The sequence below is a fragment of the Ornithorhynchus anatinus genome, chromosome X1, assembly GCF_004115215.2.
Source record: "Ornithorhynchus anatinus isolate Pmale09 chromosome X1, mOrnAna1.pri.v4, whole genome shotgun sequence".
In the NCBI taxonomy this organism is placed as follows: Eukaryota; Metazoa; Chordata; class Mammalia; order Monotremata; family Ornithorhynchidae; genus Ornithorhynchus; species Ornithorhynchus anatinus.
Genome location: NC_041749.1, coordinates 117,056,472 through 117,076,045, shown reverse-complemented (window position 1 = coordinate 117,076,045; position 19,574 = coordinate 117,056,472). Strand labels below are relative to the sequence as shown.

General features: G+C 56.4%; 2 protein-coding genes across 3 annotated transcripts; one reads left to right on the top strand and one right to left on the bottom strand.

The window, feature by feature from the left end:
• Positions 1 to 414: 414 nt before the first annotated feature.
• Positions 415 to 4,065, top strand: CTXN1 (cortexin 1). 2 transcript variants are annotated; one of them, XM_029051447.2, is made up of 2 exons: positions 415 to 708; positions 1,200 to 4,065. In XM_029051447.2, exon 2 carries the CDS (start codon positions 1,219 to 1,221, stop codon positions 1,468 to 1,470), a length of 252 nt encoding a protein of 83 aa, XP_028907280.1. In that variant the 5' UTR covers positions 415 to 708; positions 1,200 to 1,218; the 3' UTR covers positions 1,471 to 4,065. The 2 variants fall into 2 exon arrangements, with proteins under 2 accessions (XP_028907280.1, XP_028907279.1); XM_029051446.2 differs by having other exon boundaries at positions 1,101 to 4,065.
• A 3,091-nt stretch (positions 4,066 to 7,156) lies between these two features.
• On the bottom strand, positions 7,157 to 9,281 carry SNAPC2 (small nuclear RNA activating complex polypeptide 2). The gene is made up of 5 exons (XM_029051444.2): positions 8,986 to 9,281; positions 8,628 to 8,747; positions 8,460 to 8,528; positions 7,835 to 8,135; positions 7,157 to 7,664 (listed from the first exon to the last, which is right to left on the bottom strand). The coding sequence occupies exons 1-5, from the start codon at positions 9,190 to 9,192 to the stop codon at positions 7,273 to 7,275; spliced, it is 1,089 nt and encodes a 362-aa protein (XP_028907277.1). The 5' UTR covers positions 9,193 to 9,281; the 3' UTR covers positions 7,157 to 7,272.
• Between the last annotated feature and the right edge of the window lie 10,293 nt (positions 9,282 to 19,574).

The window sequence follows — 19,574 nt, the reverse complement described above, 5'->3', positions numbered from 1 at the left end:
AGAAGGTGCTGCCTGCGCCCCAGCACTCCGGATCCTGCCCCCCGCCCCCCACCCCCTTGGGCCTGTGAGGCTGTATCTCCCACTTCGGGGTCAGGGCACGGTGAGGAGGGGCCCGGGTGGGGTCGCGGAAGGACCGACCGTTTAGAAGTTGGCCCCCCCTGCGGCGGGAGGCTGACAAAGACCCCGGAAATGCCCCGCCCCCGGTGCGCCCCGAAGTCCCCCGCCCCCCTTCGGCTGCTCAGCCGGGCGGGATCTCTGCAGCCCCCCTCCGGCCCCGGGGACGACGGATTGGGTGGGCGCCAGGCCCGGCGCAGGGAGGGGGCGGGCCCTGCTCAGGGGCGGTGGCTCGCTGCCCTTCTCCTCCTCCTCCTCCTCCTCTTCCCCCGCCCCGCAACTCCCCCACAGCGCGAGCCGGCTCCCCGGCACCGCCAGCGCGGGCCGCGCCCACCAGTTGCCGAGCTCCCCGGCTGCGGGCAAAGTTCCCTCCCCCTCGGCCGACTCCACCTTGGCTGGGACGATTCCCATCACCATGGGAACCAGCTCCGAGTCAGGCTCCGCGGCGGCTTTCTCTGTTTCCAGAGGGATGTGAGCGGCGGCCCCGAGCGCCACGCTGACAGCGAGCGAGCGAGCGAGCCAGAGCCAGCCAGAGCCAGCCAGAGCGAGCGAGCCAGAGCCGCCTCCTCGGGAGCGGAGGGTCCCCACCCTGGGGTGAGGCTGGGGCCGGCGGAGCCCGGGGAGCGCAAGATCGGGGCTGGGGCCCGCGGGCGGCCGCGGGGGAGGGAGGGAAGGAGGGCGAGCCCGCCGGGGCCAAGGCGGGGAAGGGGTCGGGGGCCGGGGGAGGGGGAGGGCGTGGGGGAGGCGGGAGAGCCGGACCAGGGCGGAACGGGATCCACGTGGGGAGGGCCAGGCCGGGCTGGGGAAGGGGGCAGGCAGGGCGGGGCTCCGTGCCTGGCCGCAGGAGGGTCGGGAGGTTGAGGAGAAGGAGACCGTGGCCCGGGAGGGGCTTGGGGGCCGGCCAGAGCGGGGTCAGCGCCAAGGGGAGGAAGAGGAGCGGAGGAGAAGGAGCGAGGGGTCAGACCTCCGCCCTGTCTAACTCCCAGAGCCTCCGGACCGAGCCGCCCGCCCGCCCGCCCCCCCCCCCCAGGGCCTCAGGGGATGGCGATGTGAGCCCGGCTCTGTGGCCCCCGTGGCCCCCGCAGCCTGGCGGAGGCCCCCACCATGAGTGATGCGTGGACCCTGGACTACGAGGCCCTGTCGCCCTCGCTGGGGGGGCCGCCGGGCCCCGCGGGGCTGGACGCCGAGCAGCGCACCGTCTTCGCCTTCGTCGTCTTCCTGCTCCTCTTCCTCGTGGTCCTCATGGTCCGGTGTTTCCGCATCCTGCTCGACCCCTACAGCCGCATGCCCGCCTCGTCCTGGACCGACCACAAGGAGGGGCTGGAGCGGGGCCAGTTCGACTACGCGCTCGTGTGAGGGACGGGGGAGGCGGGCGGCCCCTCCTCCGGGGTGGGAGTGGGGTGCCCAGCTGGGCTCGGCCCTGGACAGCGGTGGGCCTCCGCTGCAGACAGGCCTCCCAGCGGCCTTGGCCCAGCCTCCAGAGCCCCTCGGGCCCCTCGGGGGTTGCTTAAAGCGGAGGAGTCTCCACGTCCAGGGGGCCTAGGGCCCTGGGCCCCGAGGGCTGGGGAGGCTGAACGCTCCCGGGCGGGTTCCTCTTTCTTTCCCCGCCGGCTAGAGGAGGGCGAGCTCCTTCCGGGCCCGGGCTCGCTCCCGGCTCGGCTGGGGGAGCCGAGAAGGGGCCAGTTGGAGAGCCGTCTCTTTGAGGAAAGAAAGGGGAATCCCGGGAGCGGAGCTGGGAATTCCGTGGGGAGGGACCGACGGAGGCCCCGAAACCCGGGAAGGTAGTGGCGGTGGAGAGGGGGACCAGATGGGAACAGGGGTGTGAACCCAAGAAACCGGGATCCTGCCTCCCAGCCTTGCCAGCTCCCTACTCAGATCAATGACGTCCCGTCTCCTCGTCTTCCTCCTCCTCCTCCTCTCACCCTTCCTGCAGGGTGAGGGCAAGGGGTTCCCCACTCCTGGCCCAGGGTGTATGGGACCTCTGCTCCCCGGCCGAATGCCCACGTCCCTTGGCCGTCGTGGAGAGCTCTACCCCTCTGAGCTGCAAGGACCCTCCGCTCTGGTCCCCCCCACGCCACCCCATCCCTTCCAATCCCTGGCCGGTGAGGAGCGGACCCCAGGCCTTCCCTGGAAGATCTGTGCTGTTGGGTGAAGTCCTGAGCTCCACTGCCTCTTCCTCTCCTCTTCTTCCTCCTCCTCCTCCTCCTCTCTCAATCCCACCCCCCAACCGGATCCTAGGGCTCAGAGAGATGGCCAGCCCAGACAGTCAGACACAGCCCGTCTCCCGGCAGGCTGACAGGCTGCCAGCCCAGACTGGCAGAAAGCAGGGCAGAAGCTGAATTCCTTCTTTCCCCTCTGACTCTAAGGCTGTTTTCCCTGCTATGTCCCCTCCCCCACCTTGAGTGTCAAATTCCCCCTAACTCGTGCCCTTGCCCCTCAGCATCATCCCCTTCTGCTTGGCTTCCCTCCTGTTTTCAGATCCCTACTGCATCCCTACCCAGGCTCGGGCCTTGGGTTTCTGCTCTGGCTCTAGACAGAGGCGCCCCGTCCCGTTCTGGCTCCCTTCTGCCCCCAGCTGAGATTCCCTGCACAGGGAGGGTGGGGTAGGGAGGGTTGGGGGAAGTGGATAGGTGAGAGGTCTGGGGGGGTCGCAGGCCTCTAGTGATGCCCCTTCTGCTGATCCTGCGCCAGAAGGGAGGCCGTCAGGTGGAGAGAGGGCAGCAAGCAGGTGCTGCCCATCCTGGGCAAAGTTGGTGCTGCCTCCCTGGACACTGCAGGCAGAGCCAGGGAGGTAACCTCTCCCAGGGAAAGTGGGTGTTGGGACTGTGGGGAGGAGAGGTGAGGGATGAGAGGAAACAGGAGGGACCGGACATTAGCGTCCCCATCGGACAGAGGGGGAAGGCTCAAAGCAGGAAGGGCTGGCTAGCTCTGTAATCCACTGAGTCAGGGGCAAGGCTGGGATAAGAACTCGAGTCCTGCATGTCATTCAAGGAAGGGGAAGACTCATCTGGGCGAGAGAAGTCTCTTCCTCTACCTCCCCTCGTCCCCTTTCTGCCTGGCTGAGATACTGAACTAAGCTCTGCATCGTTTCCTTCCCTTCCCAGTGTGCTATGCAGGGGATGACCCAGACTCCTTGGCAGTCTCGCTCTTCGCTGGGGACTGTATCCCGGGGGTCCATCCCAGTCACAACAGAGCTGAGCCCCTCCCGCCCCCCGCCCAATCCCGGGGAGACCAGGAACCTCACAGGCTCCTCCACAGGGGGGCAGGGGCAATCTGGGTCTAAAGAGAGCCCCCCACTCCCCAGCCTGCAGACTCACGACTTGGACCCCAAAGAGAGGGATGGGTCCAGAACCAAAGTCTTCTCTGCATTTGCGAGTCCAGGCCTGTCCAACTCAGACTGCCCCCCCACACCGGAGATTGCACTCTGCCCAGGCGCAGATCCCCCAGGGAGTCTAAATGGCAGGAGCAGACAGCTCCCCTCTTCTATTCTGTCTCCCTGGCGTCCAACCCTTCCCTTTACGGCCCGCTGCCTGGAGCTCGGACTATCCACCGGCTGGGGGGGAGGGGGTAAGGGAGCGTCCCTGGTGTCGCCTATCTGGCGCTGTCTGGGGTGCTCATTGCTCCCCGCCCCGCCTCCTTGCCCTCCTTCCGGAGGCGAGCCGGCTCCTGGCAGTCTTGTTCCCAAGGAGCCCCTGAGCGGACCCCCGCCTCCCCACCCTCAGTCAGTAACGGTCCTGTCCCCTCGTGTGCAGAGTGCCCTACCGGGCCCCGTACAAAGCGCAATGGCACAGACCCAGCTCCTGCCCTCTAGAACCTTCCAATCGAAATCAGACAACCTTGATGTGGACGTGCCCGAAGGCCGAAGAGGCCCCGGGAAACATTGTAAAACCAATACCGAGAAGATGCAGAAACTGGGGCCAAGCAAAGAATAAAATGAAAAATAAATATTTACATTGTGTCCAAAAGAGATTATTTCTGAGTTTGGGGCCAGGGGGATCACTACTTTTATGCAGTCGGACAAGGCTTCCTGGAAGAGATGGGGCTTTGGAGGCCCCTTGTAGGGTACACGGGATGTGGAGGGGAAAGAAGTCAGCCTTAGGGAAATTGCAGGCCCCCCGGGGGGGTTGGGATGCAGAGTGAGGAGAGCACTCTGGGCTGCGCCCTCCTGGGGCAGCAAGGGCAGCTTCAGGATCCTGTGGGGCTCTGACTGGTGCAGACACCCCAACCCTCCTTCAGCACCCCCGGAGAAGAACTACAGAACCACCTCAGTCTTCATGGACCTTATTTAGACTTGGAGTAAGCAGCCTGGTGCTCTGGTGTGGCAGGGGGAGGGGAGTGTTGGTGAGGGGAGACCGTGGTCCGGAGAGGGCCGCCCTTGGAGCGTGCCAGGGTGTGGGGGGGCAGTGTCCCCCAGAGGCCTCCTGAAGGCTGCAGGGCGCTCAGCCAGCCTGTAGCTTCCGGCACTCAGCAATGTTGCTGCACTACTATTAGCAGCGGGTGGTGGGAGGGAATTTGGCAAGGTACCACCCTTCCACTGAAGGGTAGGAGAGAGGGTGTTCGGTAGGGTGGGCAGTCTTGGAAAAATCTAATCTGGCCCTCCAGGAGGAAAGGAGGCCCCGAGTCCTATGTGGGAAGTATGGCCCAATGGGATGGGGAGGAAGGTGGTTGGCGGAATGGAGGAAATAGGCAAGGAATGAAAAAAAGCTGGGGGGGCACTAATGAGTCCCGAGGAGACTGCCAGAGGGTGCCAACAGAGTAAGAGGATGTCAAGGGGGCAGAGTTTTTCCAGGGGAGCAAAAGCTGGGCAGGGCAAAGTTAGAGGAGATCCCAATTGGGGTCTTTTCAGCCCTGCTCAGAAACTATGAGCTCTTCAGTTCTCTTTGGGCACCTCCCCCACCGCTGGGTGGCAATGGGCCCCTTCATCCCCCTGGAAAGAAGAAAGGACAGCACTGAAGGGCCAGCATGCTCCAGCCTCGCCCTGTGATCCTCTGGAGTCAACCCCCGAGGATCTCTTACCACAGAGACAAAACCTGACTGGATCCTGCCAACAGGTATCAAAAGACCCCTGCCTCAGCCCTGGAAAGTTCCCGTCTTCTCTCAACACCTCCCCTGGCTCCGCTGGGGTGCGGGCTAATTTTACATAGGATTAAGCTACTCAAGCTGAAAGGTAGGTGGCGTTATGCATCGAATTCTACTGGTTCCGTGGCACTCATCCTGAGTCATTGAACAACCGAAGCCCCTCCATTTGGCTCCCACCCAATGCTGAACCACCTTCCTTTGAAACCCCTCCCCACTCCAGCACGGCAGTGAAAAGCGGCAACCTGAACATCCCCCTTCCCTGCTCCACCCCCAGTCACCAGGCAGCTGTTAGACCAGGGTGCTCTGTCCTAGAGAGGCAGGAGGGCACTAGGGAGAAAAGGGAGTGGGCGTGAGCAGCAGGGATGCCAGCTTTTCATTTAGGGCATGGTGGGCATGGAGACTTGGGGAAAAGCCACAGGCACACCCACAGCGAGTGGGAAGGATGACAGGCTGGCGCAAGGGGCCGTGGCGGCGGACTCAGACAAACAGGTCACGCAGCGGGCACACGGGGAAAGCAGTCTGGGCTTGGCGGGAAGCCCGTTCCTTGCTCAAACACCCTTTCCTAGCTGAGATGGGAGCACCCTTTGCCTGTTAAGGCCGAAGGCAGGAGAGTGCTAACACCCACAGCTCTGTTGCGGGCCCAGCTCCTGGCCAGCCCCCATCTCCCCCCACCCACGCATCCTTGGACTTGGCACCTCTGAAAGGCAGGGCAGGAGGGAGAGGTGAAGTGTTGAAAACCCGAACTCACAGAGGAAGTGAACATGATTGGCTGCTGGTTTTGCCTGGCAACTGAGAAGGGCTCTTGCTCCGTCCCTAAGACTATGTTCTTGGGGAAGGCTGGACAGAATAGGCTATCCGTAATGTCTGTTTCCCCCGTCTAGACGGGAAGTTCCTTGAGGGCAGGGATCACCTCTGCCACCTGTTGAATTGTACTTCCCCCAGGTACTCAGGACAGTGCTCTGCCCATGGTAAACACTCAATAAAAAGCATCGACTGGATGATCCGCAACCAGCTGAAGGTTGAGGAGCTGGAGCAGAGGACGGTACCGTCCTGAAGCCTCGGAGAGACATGCCAAGGCCCCAGTCCTGGGCCCCTGAAGGGGAACATACACAGGTCTAGGGCCCAGGTTGGTTTGTGATGGGTCCAGGGCTTTGTGGGAATGGAGGGGGGTTGGTGTCGTGGGGGTGAGTGGAAAGGGGGTTTTGGAGTGGGGGCTCCTTGAGCGTGAATGAGGGTATGAGAATGTGGCCTCTCTCCACCTATGCAGGCCTGTGCTTTTCTCTCTTCTTCTCTCTCCCATCCCAATGTCCCCAAGGGCCCTTGTTCACTCCACCGGGGGGTGATGGCCCCCACAGTGTTTTTGTGTTGAACTCCCAGACCTGCTCAGGATCCAGTCAGGACTGAAAGACCTCAAACAGTGGATTTCTGGCCTGGTTGGTTCTTTGAAAGCCTGTCCCCTTTTGGGCCTCAGCCCCCAGCTTGCCCCTTTCTCACCCCTGCTTAAGGCTCTGGCTGGACTATGATCTCTTGTTCTGATGCATTTAATGCAATCAATCCTTCCCCTTGCCTGATCCTCTTCCCCTGTCATCAGGGCGGGCCTCTTTCCCACCCTGGAATGATCTAACAGAGCTGGGGGTTCCGGGAAGGATGCCGGGGGGGGGGGGGGGTTTAGAGACAGCTCTGTGCCCCCCACCTCCCGCAATCTTACTAGACCAGCAAGCTGAGTCCCCACTTCCCTACTGCAGAGCCCCAGCAGGATCACTAAACACCCAACTCTGACGCAGCACCTCCCAGACAGCTCTAAGCTGACTCCTAGCTGGCTTGAGCTGCCTGTCCTCAAGTGAACTCTGAACTCCTTCCTGTCCAGGGCAGACCCCCACGACACCAAGCTAGATGGGGAAGTGGGAAAATCTAACTCAGACAAGTCCCTGGGCTTCCCGGGAGTGGAGGGAAGACACCAGGAATTCTGAACAACACTTTATTCCTCTCCCACTTAGCTTCAAAATCAGCAAGCGTCCCCCCCACCCCCCGACAAGCCTGGTCCCCAAACTGAGTCCTCTCCTGAGCCTGGGGGCCGGCTTACCACCCTGGGTCCCCAGATTGAGTTAGGAGCCGTAGGGGGATTAGAAATGAGTTCAGAGGGCAGAAGTCCACCTTCTGCCAGGCTGATCGAGGGGCCCAGGGCCCCAGGTCTGTCGTGGGGGCAAGAGCTGCTGAACAGCTGTTCCTGTGGCTGAAGAACCCTGATGCCCCTGGCACATGTCCACCATCCAAGCTGCCGCTCCCGTGGTCCTCTGCCCAGTCTCCTGTTCCTAGAGGGCAAGGGGCTGGGCCCGCTGTCTCTGGCTGGCCTATCTGAGGGATAACCAGCTCCCTGTAGGCCTGACACATGTGGCTCTCCAGTCCCACACAGTTCAGGTGGCTCAGCTCTTCGGGGAGGGACATGAGCAAATCCAGAAGGACAGCAGACTCTGGGGAAGAGAGAGAGCAAGGGGCAAGAGGTGGGGGAAGAGGAGGGGAGGGAGAGGAGGAACGTTCCTGCTCCTCCCGGGACTCTGCCTCCTGCTGTGAGCTGACAGTCACCATGGTGACATTCCCTTTCTCCCCTCCCGCTCACCCCGGCCCACGCACTTTCACTCACCACTGGGCGTGAGCTCAGGCTTTCTCCCACCTCTGGACAGGACGAACAAGTACCTATAGACCTTCTCGAAGTCGACAGTGAAGTTTCCCGCCACAGCAGGAGTGGTAGCAAGAAAGACCTGGATACCGTCGACCGCTGTGCCTTCGGGGGACTCCCGGGCCGGGTGGAAGGCCGCAGAAGAGGGGGGCTCCCACTTCCGGGCGGGAACGCCGCGGAGGATCTGCCGCTCGGTCACCTGGGTTGTCTTCCGAGGGATGGAGTGGAGCAGGCCGACGGGCTCCGTGGCGGCGACGGTGAGGACCTGGAGGGCAGAGGCAGAGAGACAAAGAGGGTGGGGGGCGATGGGCAGGGCCCAGCCCTGGGCGGGGAGGGGGCCGGAGGCTGATGCTGCCAGAGAGAGGCTCCATCAGCCCTAGGAGCCGGCACCATGGGGGGGGGGGGGGGGTGGCCCCTGACCACAAGTTCAGGCTGAGGGTTCAAGACCTCCGAGTGAGGGAAGAGCCTCCGTTGCCCCAGAAGGCAACCTGGTGCCGACGGCACCGGCCGTGGCCTGGAGGAGGAGGAGGAGGTGGAGGAGGGCTGGGGCAGCATCATGGCCTGAGGCAATGCTTTAGCCCCCTGGTACCTGTGAGAACGCGGCGGTCACCGCTCCTTCCAGCTGGTCAGCCACCTGCCCGGCCAGATCTGCCCAGACCTAGGCACAGAAAGGGACCCGGCTGCCCCCCTCTCCGAGGCTCACCTCTCCTCTCCCTCCCCTCCGGTTCCCACGTGCCCCCGGCCTCTGCCCCATCACCTCGATGGGGGCCGGGATCTGGGCCTCCCACAGCTTCCGCTCCTCCCGGCAGCGTCGGTACTCGTCTCGGATGACCTCCCGGGCCACTTGGCCCTTCAAGCCGTGCAGGAAGTGGCTGATCTGGGGCCAAGGGCGGCGCGGCAATGAGGGGACAGCCCTTTGGGAGGGGGCCGGGGAGGGCCTCGGGAAGGTCCCCGGCCCCGTCTCCCTTGCCTCGGCGGGCTTGGCCCAGGCCCCGAGGCCGAGCGGCCCGAGGGGGTCTCCCCGATCCGATGCTCCCCGCCGCCTCCGCCCCCCCGGGCCGGCTTCGCCGCCATCTTCCCTCGGCCCCCGGGCTCGCGCCCGCCCGTCGCCTCACCTCGGCCTCGCTCCGCCGGGGCAGCCAGCCCCGCAGCTCCTCAGCCGAGGGCTCGAGCTCAGAGCGGAGCTCGTCCCCGCGGGCCCGCAGCGCGCGCAGCAGCTGCTGCTTCTCGTGCGTGTTCCAAGGCGGCCGCGCGCAGCTCGCCTCCTCGGCCGGGCCCGCGTAGCGGTCCGGGGCCGCGCGGCGCCGCGCCGGGGGCTTCATGATGGCAGGGGCGGAGCTGGGCGGGCGCTGCCGGGGGCGGATTCGACCGTGCACGCTGCCGCCGCCGGCGCGGCCTTCCGCGTCTACGGCGGCTGCCGAGCGCCACCAAGGCTTCTCCCTTTCCTCCCCGCCGCTCGGGCCCGGCTCCGCCCCTCCCCGCCTCTCTCCTCTCCTTCCCGCGGCCCGGGGACGGGCGCTCTTGCCGCCGCCGAGGAGCGCCCCGGAATATCTGCCATCGCATGGCGGGGGGCGGGGAGGGGGAGAGAAACTAGCCCAGACGTTTGCTGCCACTTAGATTCTTGTTCCCGCAGCGGAGGCCACCACTGTTCCCCCCGGCTTTTCGAGGCTCGCTCTCTCTCTCTCTCTCATCTTTTTATGGCATTGGCTAAGCGCTTACCAGGTGTCGGGCGCTGCACTAGATGCCGGAGGAGTTATAAGGTAATTGGCTCGGACGCAGTCCACGTCCCCCATGGGGCTCACGGTCTTAATCCCCTTTTTACAGATGAGCTAATTGAAGCACAGAGAGAATAATAAGAGTGATGGTAGCTGGGAAGGGCTTACTATGTGCCAAGCACTGTTCCAAACGCTGGGGTAGATACAAAGTAAGGAGGTTGGCCCAAGTGAGGCTCACAGTCTTCTTACAGATGAGGTCACCGAGGCACAGAGAAGTTAAGCCCAAAGCCACACAGCTGATAAGCGGCAGAGCTGGGATGGGTTCCCAAGTCCGTGCTCTTTCCACGAAGCCATGCTGCTTCTCGTCAAGTGACTTGCCCCAAGTCACACAGCAGACAAGTGGCGGAGACGGGAGTGGAACCCAGGTCTTTCTGACTCCCAGGCCCGGGCTCTCTCCACTAGACTACGGTGCTCCTCGTGTCTCTTACGGTCTCTGTCGTTCTGCCTCTGCCCCCGCCCTCCCACAAATGTTTATTAAGCATTCACTATGTGAAATAGGCACAAGCAAACCAGATCAGACCTCATCCCTGTTGCACATTAGGTTCACAGTCTGAGAGGGAAGGAGAACAGGTATTTTTAAAATCCCATTTTACAGGTGAGGAAACGGAGGCACAGATTACTTGCCTAAGGTCACAGGTCAAGCAAGTGACTAGATCCTGGGACTCCTGACTTTTAGTCACTCATAGGTGTACTTGCATTATCTCTCTCGCGGTTGAATAATTGAAGGGCATCTGAGAGGTTGAGAAGGATTAGAATGGTGTAGAGGCCATGGGATTTTCAAGAACGAGGTCATTGGTGACTGTAGAGAGGGCAGTTTCTGTGGAGTGAAGGGGGGGTTCAAGAAGAGAACGGGAGGAGAGAGAGTGGAGGCATTGGGTGTAAACAACTCACTCAAGAAGTTTGGAGAGGAATGGTAGGAGGGAGATGGGGGTCAAGGGAGGGTTTTTTAGGATAGGGGAGACATGAGCATGTTTGCAAGTAGTGGGGAAGGAACCATTGGAGAATTAATGGTTGAAGTTGGCAGTCAGAGAGGGAAGAAGGGAGGGGGCAAGTGCTTTGTTAAGGTGAGAGGGGGTAGGTTAGAGGCACAGTTATGGGGGGGGTGTTGGATTTTGAGAGAGGCATTGCTAGAAAGGATTGGAGAATAGAAGAAGGAGCAGGAAGGTGGTGGGACTGGAGAAGAGCAGGAGAGATCGTAGGGAGATTACACCTGATTGGGGGTGGGTGGTGGGGAGGGAAGACAGGGTTTGAGGAGCGAGTTAAACGTCTGAAACAGCCGGTATGGGCAATAGGCATGGGAGTCAATAAGGATGGAAAAATATTGTTGCTGGGCAGAGTTAATGCAGGTGAGGATGTTTGAGGTGGATGAGATCAGTCAGGTGTCTGGATTTCCACCAGCAGGGCTTCACGGCTCGAGCACAGGAGTGGAGGAAGTGAACCGCAGAGATGATCCAGGACTGTGGGTTGGCGATATAAGATCGACAGAGGGACAGGGGCTTGAGGGATTTGAGTTTAGTGGAGAGGGCAGTGTGGATCTGTGGGTCACGTGTGAAGGTAGGTTGGTTACGGAGACCAAACGGGATGGCACGTTCCTCGCAGTATATCCAGAATCTGCCCCCTCCTTGCTATCCAAGCTGCCACCACGTTGGCCAAGGCACTTGTCATATTCCATCTTGATTACTACATCAGCCTCCACCTCCCTCCCGCTAGCCTCTCCCCTCTCCCATCCATACTGCGCTCTGCTGCCCAGATCATTTTTCTAAAAACCTCATTCTGCACATGTCTCCCCCTCCTCAGAAACCTCCAATATCGCCAATCCCTCTCCTCCTCAAGAAGAAACTTCTGACCATTAGCTTTAAGGCACTCAATGAGCTCCCCCCTCTTTACCATCAGTTCTTTCACACTACAACCCAGGTGGCACATTTTGCTCCTGAAATGCCAGTCTACTCACTGTGTCTCATTCTTGCCTGTCGTGCCATCAATAATAATAATAATGGTATTTGGTAAGCACTTACTATGTGCCAAGCATTGTTCTAAGCGCTGGGGTAGATACAGGTAATCAGGTTGTCCCACGTGGGGCTCACACTTTTAATCCCCATTTTGCAGATGAAGTACCTGAGGCACAGAGAAGTGACTTGCCCAAGGTCACACAGCAGACAAGTGGCAGAGCCGGAATTAGAACCCACCTCCTCTAACTCCCAAGCCCGGGCTCTTTCCACTGAGCCACGCTGCACCTCTTGCTCAAACCCTCTCTCTTGCCTGGAACTTCCTCCCCTTTCATATCTGGCAGACCACCACTCTCTCCATTGATTGAGTCCATGCTATGTGAACAGCCCTGTATTAGGTGCCCGGAAGGGTAGAGTAGGAGTAAAAGACGGCCTCTGCCCACAAGGAGCTTTCAATCTAACTGAGGAGGTTGTGCGGAATTCTTTCCCCCTTCATATCTGATAGGAGGCTGCTCTCTCCATCCTCAAAACTGTCTTAAATTCACATCTCCATTCATTCATTCATTAATTCATTCAATAGTATTTATTGAGCGCTTACTATGTGCAGACCACAGTACTAAGCGCTTGGAATGTACAAATCGGTAACAGAAACAGTCCCCGCCCTTTGACGGGCTTACAGTCTAATCGGGGGAGACAGATAAGAGCAATGGTAATAAATAGAATCAAGGGGAAGAACATCTCATTAAAACAATAGCAAATAAATAGAATCAGGGTGATGTACATCTCATTAACAAAATAAATAGGGTAATCTCTCACCCACCCCATTTTCCCTCCCTCCTGCATCACCTATGTATTTGAGTCCTCACCCCTTAGTCACTTAGATTCTCCCTCCTGCTTCCTCCGACCCACAGCACTTGTGTGCTTAGCTTTAAACTCCGTTGCTGTCCCCACCTATAACTTTAGTGTCTGTCTCTCCAGCTAGATTGTCAACTCCTCGAGGTCAGGGAACATGTCTATTAACTCACTCGACTCTCCCAAGCACTTAGTATGGTGCTCTGTGCAGAACAAACTCAATAAATACTAATGATGGATTAATTGCTCGCTCTGTACAGAGCAGGTGCTCACTAAATGCTACTGATAGGTTCGGTGATGCTGTTTGGCTGGCCAAGTGGGGAAGGGGATGGGGCTTCAGGGGTCCGGGAGGAAAAGTAGCAAGGGAATCAGAATTAGACACGACAAACTGAGAGACAGGCTGAGGCGACAGACACTGTCTCTCTCTCACACACAGACACACACACACACACATATGCAAACATCCTGGGCGTGGAGCAGACTGCAGAGGCAGGAGCATGTCAGGAGAGAAATATGAGCTGATGCAGCCTTTACTGTTACCATGGTTACCACCATTGCTGCTCCTGTTTTCTCCTCCCAGTGTCCCACTGCAGCTGTTCGGCTCTGCGTTGGGTTGGTCCCGCTAGAACTGGGGGTGGTGACTGTAGGGGCTGCATTGTTGGGTCGGGGGCTGCCAGGGCTGAAGCGGGACTTTGGCGGACCTCATTTTCTGGGTTGGGGGCTGCCCGGCGTATGTCGTGTTTTCAGACTTGCTGGTGGTCCCCGTGGGCTGTCGGGGTATCCCAGCAGCCACAGGGACCATTGAGGATGCTCAAGAAAACCACATAAGGGCATGAGAGCACAAGTTCACAGGTGCTGCCTTTCCCAGATCAGACCCACGGTCCATCCAGCTTCTGGTTCTGACTCCATGGCAATGAGATGTTTGGGGGAAGTGTGTAATGGTTGCCCTCCTGGAAGAGTGTGACCCCAAGGTTTCGGGGCCTAAGCCAGCACCTCAGCACCCCCTGCCCCCAGTCCCCCTGAACCTCTGAGGGACCCTGTGAAGAACTTACAGCCTCAGGGTCCTTAAGCATCAGAAATTTCTGAACTCCCCAAGGTGGAGCTTCAGCTATGACCTCTTTGTGGATGACTCCCAGATTTACTTTCCCAGCCCCAAACTCTCTCCACCTACTTAGTCTTATCACAGGAAGGGGCAGGCACTCAGCATCTGGCCTTTAGGGGACAGGATGGGTGAGCCGAACCCTGAAAGCTTCTCATGCCTTTTGGGCGGGGGGGGGTCCCAACTCTGAGTTACGGGATAGTAACTCCCTCCTACTTAGACTGCAAGCCCCACAGGGGACAGGCACTGAGTCCAACCTGATTAAATTGTATCTACCCCAGTACTTGGCACATAGTAAGCACTTAAGAAGTAGTATTATTATTATTACAGCAAACTTTGGGGCAGTCTCAGGGTGCAGTCTTATGGAGCCCTAAGGGAGTCCTTACCCTGACCGTAATTTGCTGTGCCTAAGTCTCTGTTCTCTACCCTCCTTGCTAGATTTTAAGCTCCTTCAGGGCAGGGATCAGATCTGCTAACTTTATTGTACTCTTCCAAGTACAGTAGCATAGGGTAAGTGATCTCCATAAATACGATAGATTGAGTGACTTAACTTTCATTTCCCCAGTCAGACCTACAGGCTTTGCCTATTGGTTTCTGTGTTAAGGTCACTTGTGTTCTTAACGAATTGTTTTGAGAGACTCCTGCCATCTCAATCCTTCTCTAGACCCCAGTTTCTCCAACTGGTCCAAGGGGAAAACAACCGCTGGCTCTCTCCCTGGCTCACTTCCACCGTCCCCTTCCAGGCTGGCTGGCCTTCTGGGAAAAGGACCTGGGCAGCCCCCATGAAGGGTGTCAGATAAGAACTTCTTCCATTGCTCCGGGCCAGGACGGAGCCAGACTTTCACCCCTAGGAGGAGCCAACATCCCCACCCCATCCACCACCGGTGCCCCATCCCATGCCCGCACCCACGCTCCACTCCCACCCCCGCCTGGGGCCCGTGGTACCTTTATTCATTCATTCATTCATTCATTCATTCAATAGTATTTATTGAGCGCTTACTATGAGCAGAGCACTGTACTGAGTGCTTGGAATGTACAATTCGGCAACAGATAGAGACAATCCCTGCCCAATGACGGGCTCACAGTGTAAACGGGCGAGACAGCAAAGCAAATCGGAACAAAAGAAAACAAGACAACATCATCAAGGTAAATAGAATCGTGGAGATATACACCATATTAACAAAATAAATAGGGTAATAAATAATATATACAAATAAGCACAGTGCTGAGGGGAGGGGAAGGGGGAAAAGCAGAGGGTAGGAGGTGAGGAAGGGGAGGGGAGGAGGAGCAGAGGGAAAGGGGGAGCTCAGTCTGGGAAGGCCTCCTGGAGGAGGTGAGCTCTCAGTAGGACTTTGAGGAGGGGAAGAGAGTTAGTTTGGCAGATGTGAGGAGGGAGGGCATTCCAGAACAACGGTAGGACGTGGGCCAGGGGTCAACGGCGGGACAGGTGAGAACGGGGGACCGTGAGGAGGTGAGCGGCAGAGGAGCGGAGCGCACGGGGTGGGCAGTGGAAAGAGAGAAGGGAGGAGAGATAGAAGGCGGCAAGGTGATGGAGAGCTTTGAAGCCAAGAGTGAGGAGTTTTTCTTTCGTGCGAAGGTTGATAGGCAACCACTGGAGTTTTTTGAGGAGGGGAGTGACATGCCCAGAGCGTTTCTGAAGGAAGATGATCTGGGCAGCAGAATGAAGAATAGACTGGAGTGGGGAGAGACAGGAGGAAGGGAGATCAGAGAGGAGGCTGACACAATAATCCAGTCAGGATATTGTGAGAGCTTATACCACCACGGTAGCAGTTTGGATGGAGAGGAAAGAGCAGATCTTGGCGATATTGTGAAGGTGAGACCGGCAGGTGTTGGTGACGGATTGGATGTGTTGGGTGAATGAGAGAGTGGAGTCAAGAATGGCACCAAGTTTGCGGGCCTGTGAGACGGGAAGGATGGTCGTGCCGTCCACATTGACAGGGAAGTCAGGGAGAGGACAGGGTTTGGGAGGGAAGATAAGGAGCTCAGTTTGGGACATGTTGAGTTTTAGGTGGCGGGCAGACATCCAGGTGGAGACGTCTTGGAGGCAGGAGGAGCTACCAGCCTGGAGAGAGGGGGAGGGAAAAGGGGAGGAGATGCAGATTTTGGTGTCATCCGCCTAGAGATGATAGTTGAAGCCGTGGGAGCGAATGAGTTCACCAAGTGAGTGAGTATAGATGGAGAACAGAAGAGGGCCAAGAACTGACCCTTGAGGAATCCCTACAGTTAGGGGATGGGAGGGGGAGGAGGAGCCCGCAAAGGAGACCGCTGGGGAAGGAATGGCCAGGAGAGAGGCCGGCACAGCACCGTGGCTCTGTCTTGCTGACCCTCGAGCCTGGAGGGAAAAGCTGCCTGCTCCCTTGGGTTTCTGCTTTCTGACCTTCAGGGCAGCAGAGGGGAAGCACTCGTGTGGTCACTCAATACCAGGCTGCTTCCTCCCACCCGGTGGGCCAGCCCTCTCCTCCCCCAATCGTGGAGCGAAAGACCTTCTGGAGACCTCCATGATTTCATCCACGACATCTGGCCCACCAAGCCGGCATGTCCGGACGTGGGACCAGGTTACAGCAGCAGCCTCCAGCCTTAGCCCCCCGGATCTAGACTGTAAGCTCGTGTGGGCAGGGAATGTGTCTGTTTACTGTTATATCGTACTCTCCCAGGTGCTTAGTACAGTGCTCTGCACACAGTGAGTGCTCAATAAATACGATTGAATGAATGAATCAATGGATCTGTGACCTTGGGGCATTTGATACTTGCCCCACCCCCAACCCCACAGCGCTTATGTACATACCTTTAAATTATATATTATAAACTATATTAATGTCTACCTCCCCTTCTAGACTGTACATCATTGTGTGCTGGGAATGTGTCTGCTAATTCTGTTGTACACTTCCAAGCGCTTTGTACAGTGATCTGCATATAGTAAGCTCTGGATAATTATCACTGATTAATTGGTATTAGTATTACCAAATTTTTTTTATGAATACATACCATTGATTGACGTGACGGTGATGGTAAGGATGGTACTGGTGATAGTGAGGATGGTGATAATGATGACAGTGGCAGTAATCGAAGGTGACAAGTGTGACGATATGAATGATTGTATAGTACAGTGCTCTGCCATAGTAAGTTCTCCATAATAATTATAATAATGATGGTATCTGGTAAGCGCTTACTATTTGCCAGGCACTGTACTAAGCGCTGGGGTAGATACAAGCAAATCGAGTTGGACAGAGTCCCTGTCCCATGTAGGGCTCGCAGTCTCAATCAATACATACCATCAATTGATCATTCATTCATTCATTCAATTGTATTTATTGAGTGCTTACTGTGTGCAGAGCATTCATTCATTCCTTGTATTGAGCACTTACTGTGTACAGAGCACTGTACTAAGCGCTTGGGAGAGTACAATATAACAACAGACAGCTGTCAAAAGTTCTTGGGTAAATTAGATTTAGACTTCTCAATTCATGACTCATTAACTGCAAATCCCATCCATCCATTAGAGACAAAAGGTGTTCTGTACTAAGCACTTAGAAAGCACAATTCAGCAACAAAGACAGACAATCCCTGCCCACACCTGGTTTACAGTCTAGAAGGGGGGAGCTAGACTTCAAAACAAGTAAACAGGCATTAAGTATAAATAAATACTCAGGTGTGAGAGCCTAGGAGAAGCAGAGGGTTTCTGGAGGTGGGAGGGGATAAGTGACCTTACTTTTCATAAATATGGCTTTGATTGACTGATCTGACATGTCTCAGTGCAGAGCAGTACAGGGGAATCTCAATTAGAAATCTCCATTGGTCAGATTTTTGCAGTGCAGATTCTAGAGCAGAAATTGGTCTTGCTTTCAAAAGAAATGTTTCTCTGCTCTAGCCATCATCAAGGTAGCATATTCCCGGGATGATAGAAGGGAGGGGAAAGTAGGCTTTCGCTATCCTTGTAATAACAATAATAATTGTGGTATTTGTTAAGTGCTTACTGGGTGCCAGACACTGAATTAAGCACTTGGGGTGGATACAAGCAAATCGGTTAGACACAGTCCCTGCCCCACCTGGGGCTCACAGACTTCATCCCCATCGTTCATTCATTCATTCGGTCGTATTTATTGAGCGCTTACTGTGTGCAGGGCACTGTATTAAGCGCTTGGAAAGTACGATTCAGCAACAAAGAAATCCCCGTCCACAACAGGCTCACAGTCTAGAAGGGGAGAGACAGACATCAAAACAAATAACAACGAGCTCTGTTTTATTGTACTCTCCCAAGCGCCTAGTGCAGTGCTCTGCACATAATAAGAGCTCAATAAATACCATTGATCGATCGATTGATTCTTACTAATTCATGCATTACCAGATCCTGGAAGTTAAAAGGGTGCATTCTCCAAACCAGCCACCAGGCGCCACTGTAGTCCAAGTATACTTCCACAATTTCTATGACGCAACTGGACACTAGATGGCACCTCAGCGCTAAAGAAAATGCCCGGTTTGCTGGCGTTCCATCAGTCCGTGGTATTTATTGAGCGCTAACAATGTGTACAACGCTGAACTAAGGGCGTGGGAGAGTACAATACAAGAGAGTACCATCGAAGTAACTGCCCCCCTTCCCCTCTGGCCACCGAGGGTCCCCTAATTCCAGCACGCTCGGTTTACCCTGGGCAGGGGATAAAAGCTGCTCCCGCAAGCTCTCGGACTCCTCCAACCCTGCCGATACTTTGAGCCTATTTAGTGAGCCTCACGAGGAACAGGGACTGTGTCTAATTCCTTTCTGTGTATTCTCTCCCAGTGCTTAGTACAGCCCTCTGCACACAGTAAGTACTTAATGAATACTCCTCCTCCTACTACTACATAGAGTAGTGGATAGAACTCGGGCCTGGGAGTCAGAAGGCCATGGGTTCTAATCCTGGCTCTGCCACTTGCCTGCTGTGTGATCTCATGCAAGTCATTTCACTTCTCTGTGCCTCAGTTATCTCATCTGTAAAATGGGGATTGAAACTGTTAGCTCAGTTACCTCATCTGTAAAATGGGGATTAAGACTGTGAGCCCCATGTGGGACAACCTGATTCCCCTATGTCTACCCCAGCGCTTAGAACAGTGCTCTGCACATAGTAAGCGCTTAACAAATACCAACATTATGTGGGACAGGGACTGTGTCCAACCTAATTTGCTTGTACTCAACTCAGTGCTTAGTACAGTGCCTGGCACATAATAAGCACTTAACAAATACCATCATTATTATTATTAATAATAATAATAATAATAATGTTGGTATTTGTTAAGCGCTTACTATGTGCCGAGCACTGTTCCAAGCGCTGGGGTAGACATAGGGGAATCAGGTTGTCCCACGTGGGGCTCACAGTCTTAATCCCCATTTTACAGATGAGGGAACTGAGGCACAGAGAAGTGAAGTGACTTGCCCACAGCCACACAGCCGACAAGTGGCAGAGCCGGGATTCGAACTCATGAGCCCTGACTCCAAAGCCCGTGCTCTTTCCACTGAGCCACGCTGCTTCTCCAGTAGTATTATTATTACTACTACTAATACTAGAGTTGGTAGACACGATCCCTGCCCACGAGGAAGCAATGTGGCCTAGTGGTAAGAGCCTGGGCTTGGGAGTCAGGGGACCTGAATTCAAATCCTGGCTCTGCCACTTGTCTGCTGTGTAACCTTGGGGAAGTCACTTAATTTCTCTGTGCCTCTGTTACCTCATCTGTAAAATGGGGATTAAGACTGTGAGCCCTATGTGGGACAGAGACTGTGTCCAACTGATTACCTTGTATCTACTCCAATGCTTTATGTAGTTCCCGGCACATAGTAAGCGTTTAATAAATACCACAGATTATTATTATTATTATTATTATTATTATTATTCATGTCTCTGTGCCTCAGTTCCCTCATCTGCAAAATGGAGATTCTGTTCTCCCTCCTACTTTGACTGTGAGCCCCATGTAGGACTCAATTATCTTGATTCTACCCTAGCACTGAGTACAGTTCTTGGCATATAGTAAGCAGTTAACAAATA

What these genes read in the sequence shown, in the direction of transcription:
- CTXN1 (XM_029051447.2), top strand. Translation starts at nt 1,219, where the DNA reads ATGAGTGATGCGTGGACCCTGGACTACGAGGCCCTGTCGCCCTCGCTG.
- SNAPC2 (XM_029051444.2), bottom strand. Translation starts at nt 9,192, where the DNA reads ATGAAGCCCCCGGCGCGGCGCCGCGCGGCCCCGGACCGCTACGCGGGC. An exon ending in AGATCCCGGCCCCCATCGAG is followed by an intron (nt 8,529 to 8,627) that starts GTGATGGGGCAG and finishes TTCTGTGCCTAG; the next exon opens with GTCTGGGCAGATCTGGCCGG. An exon ending in GCCTGAGCTCACGCCCAGTG is followed by an intron (nt 7,665 to 7,834) that starts GTGAGTGAAAGT and finishes TCTCTTCCCCAG; the next exon opens with AGTCTGCTGTCCTTCTGGAT.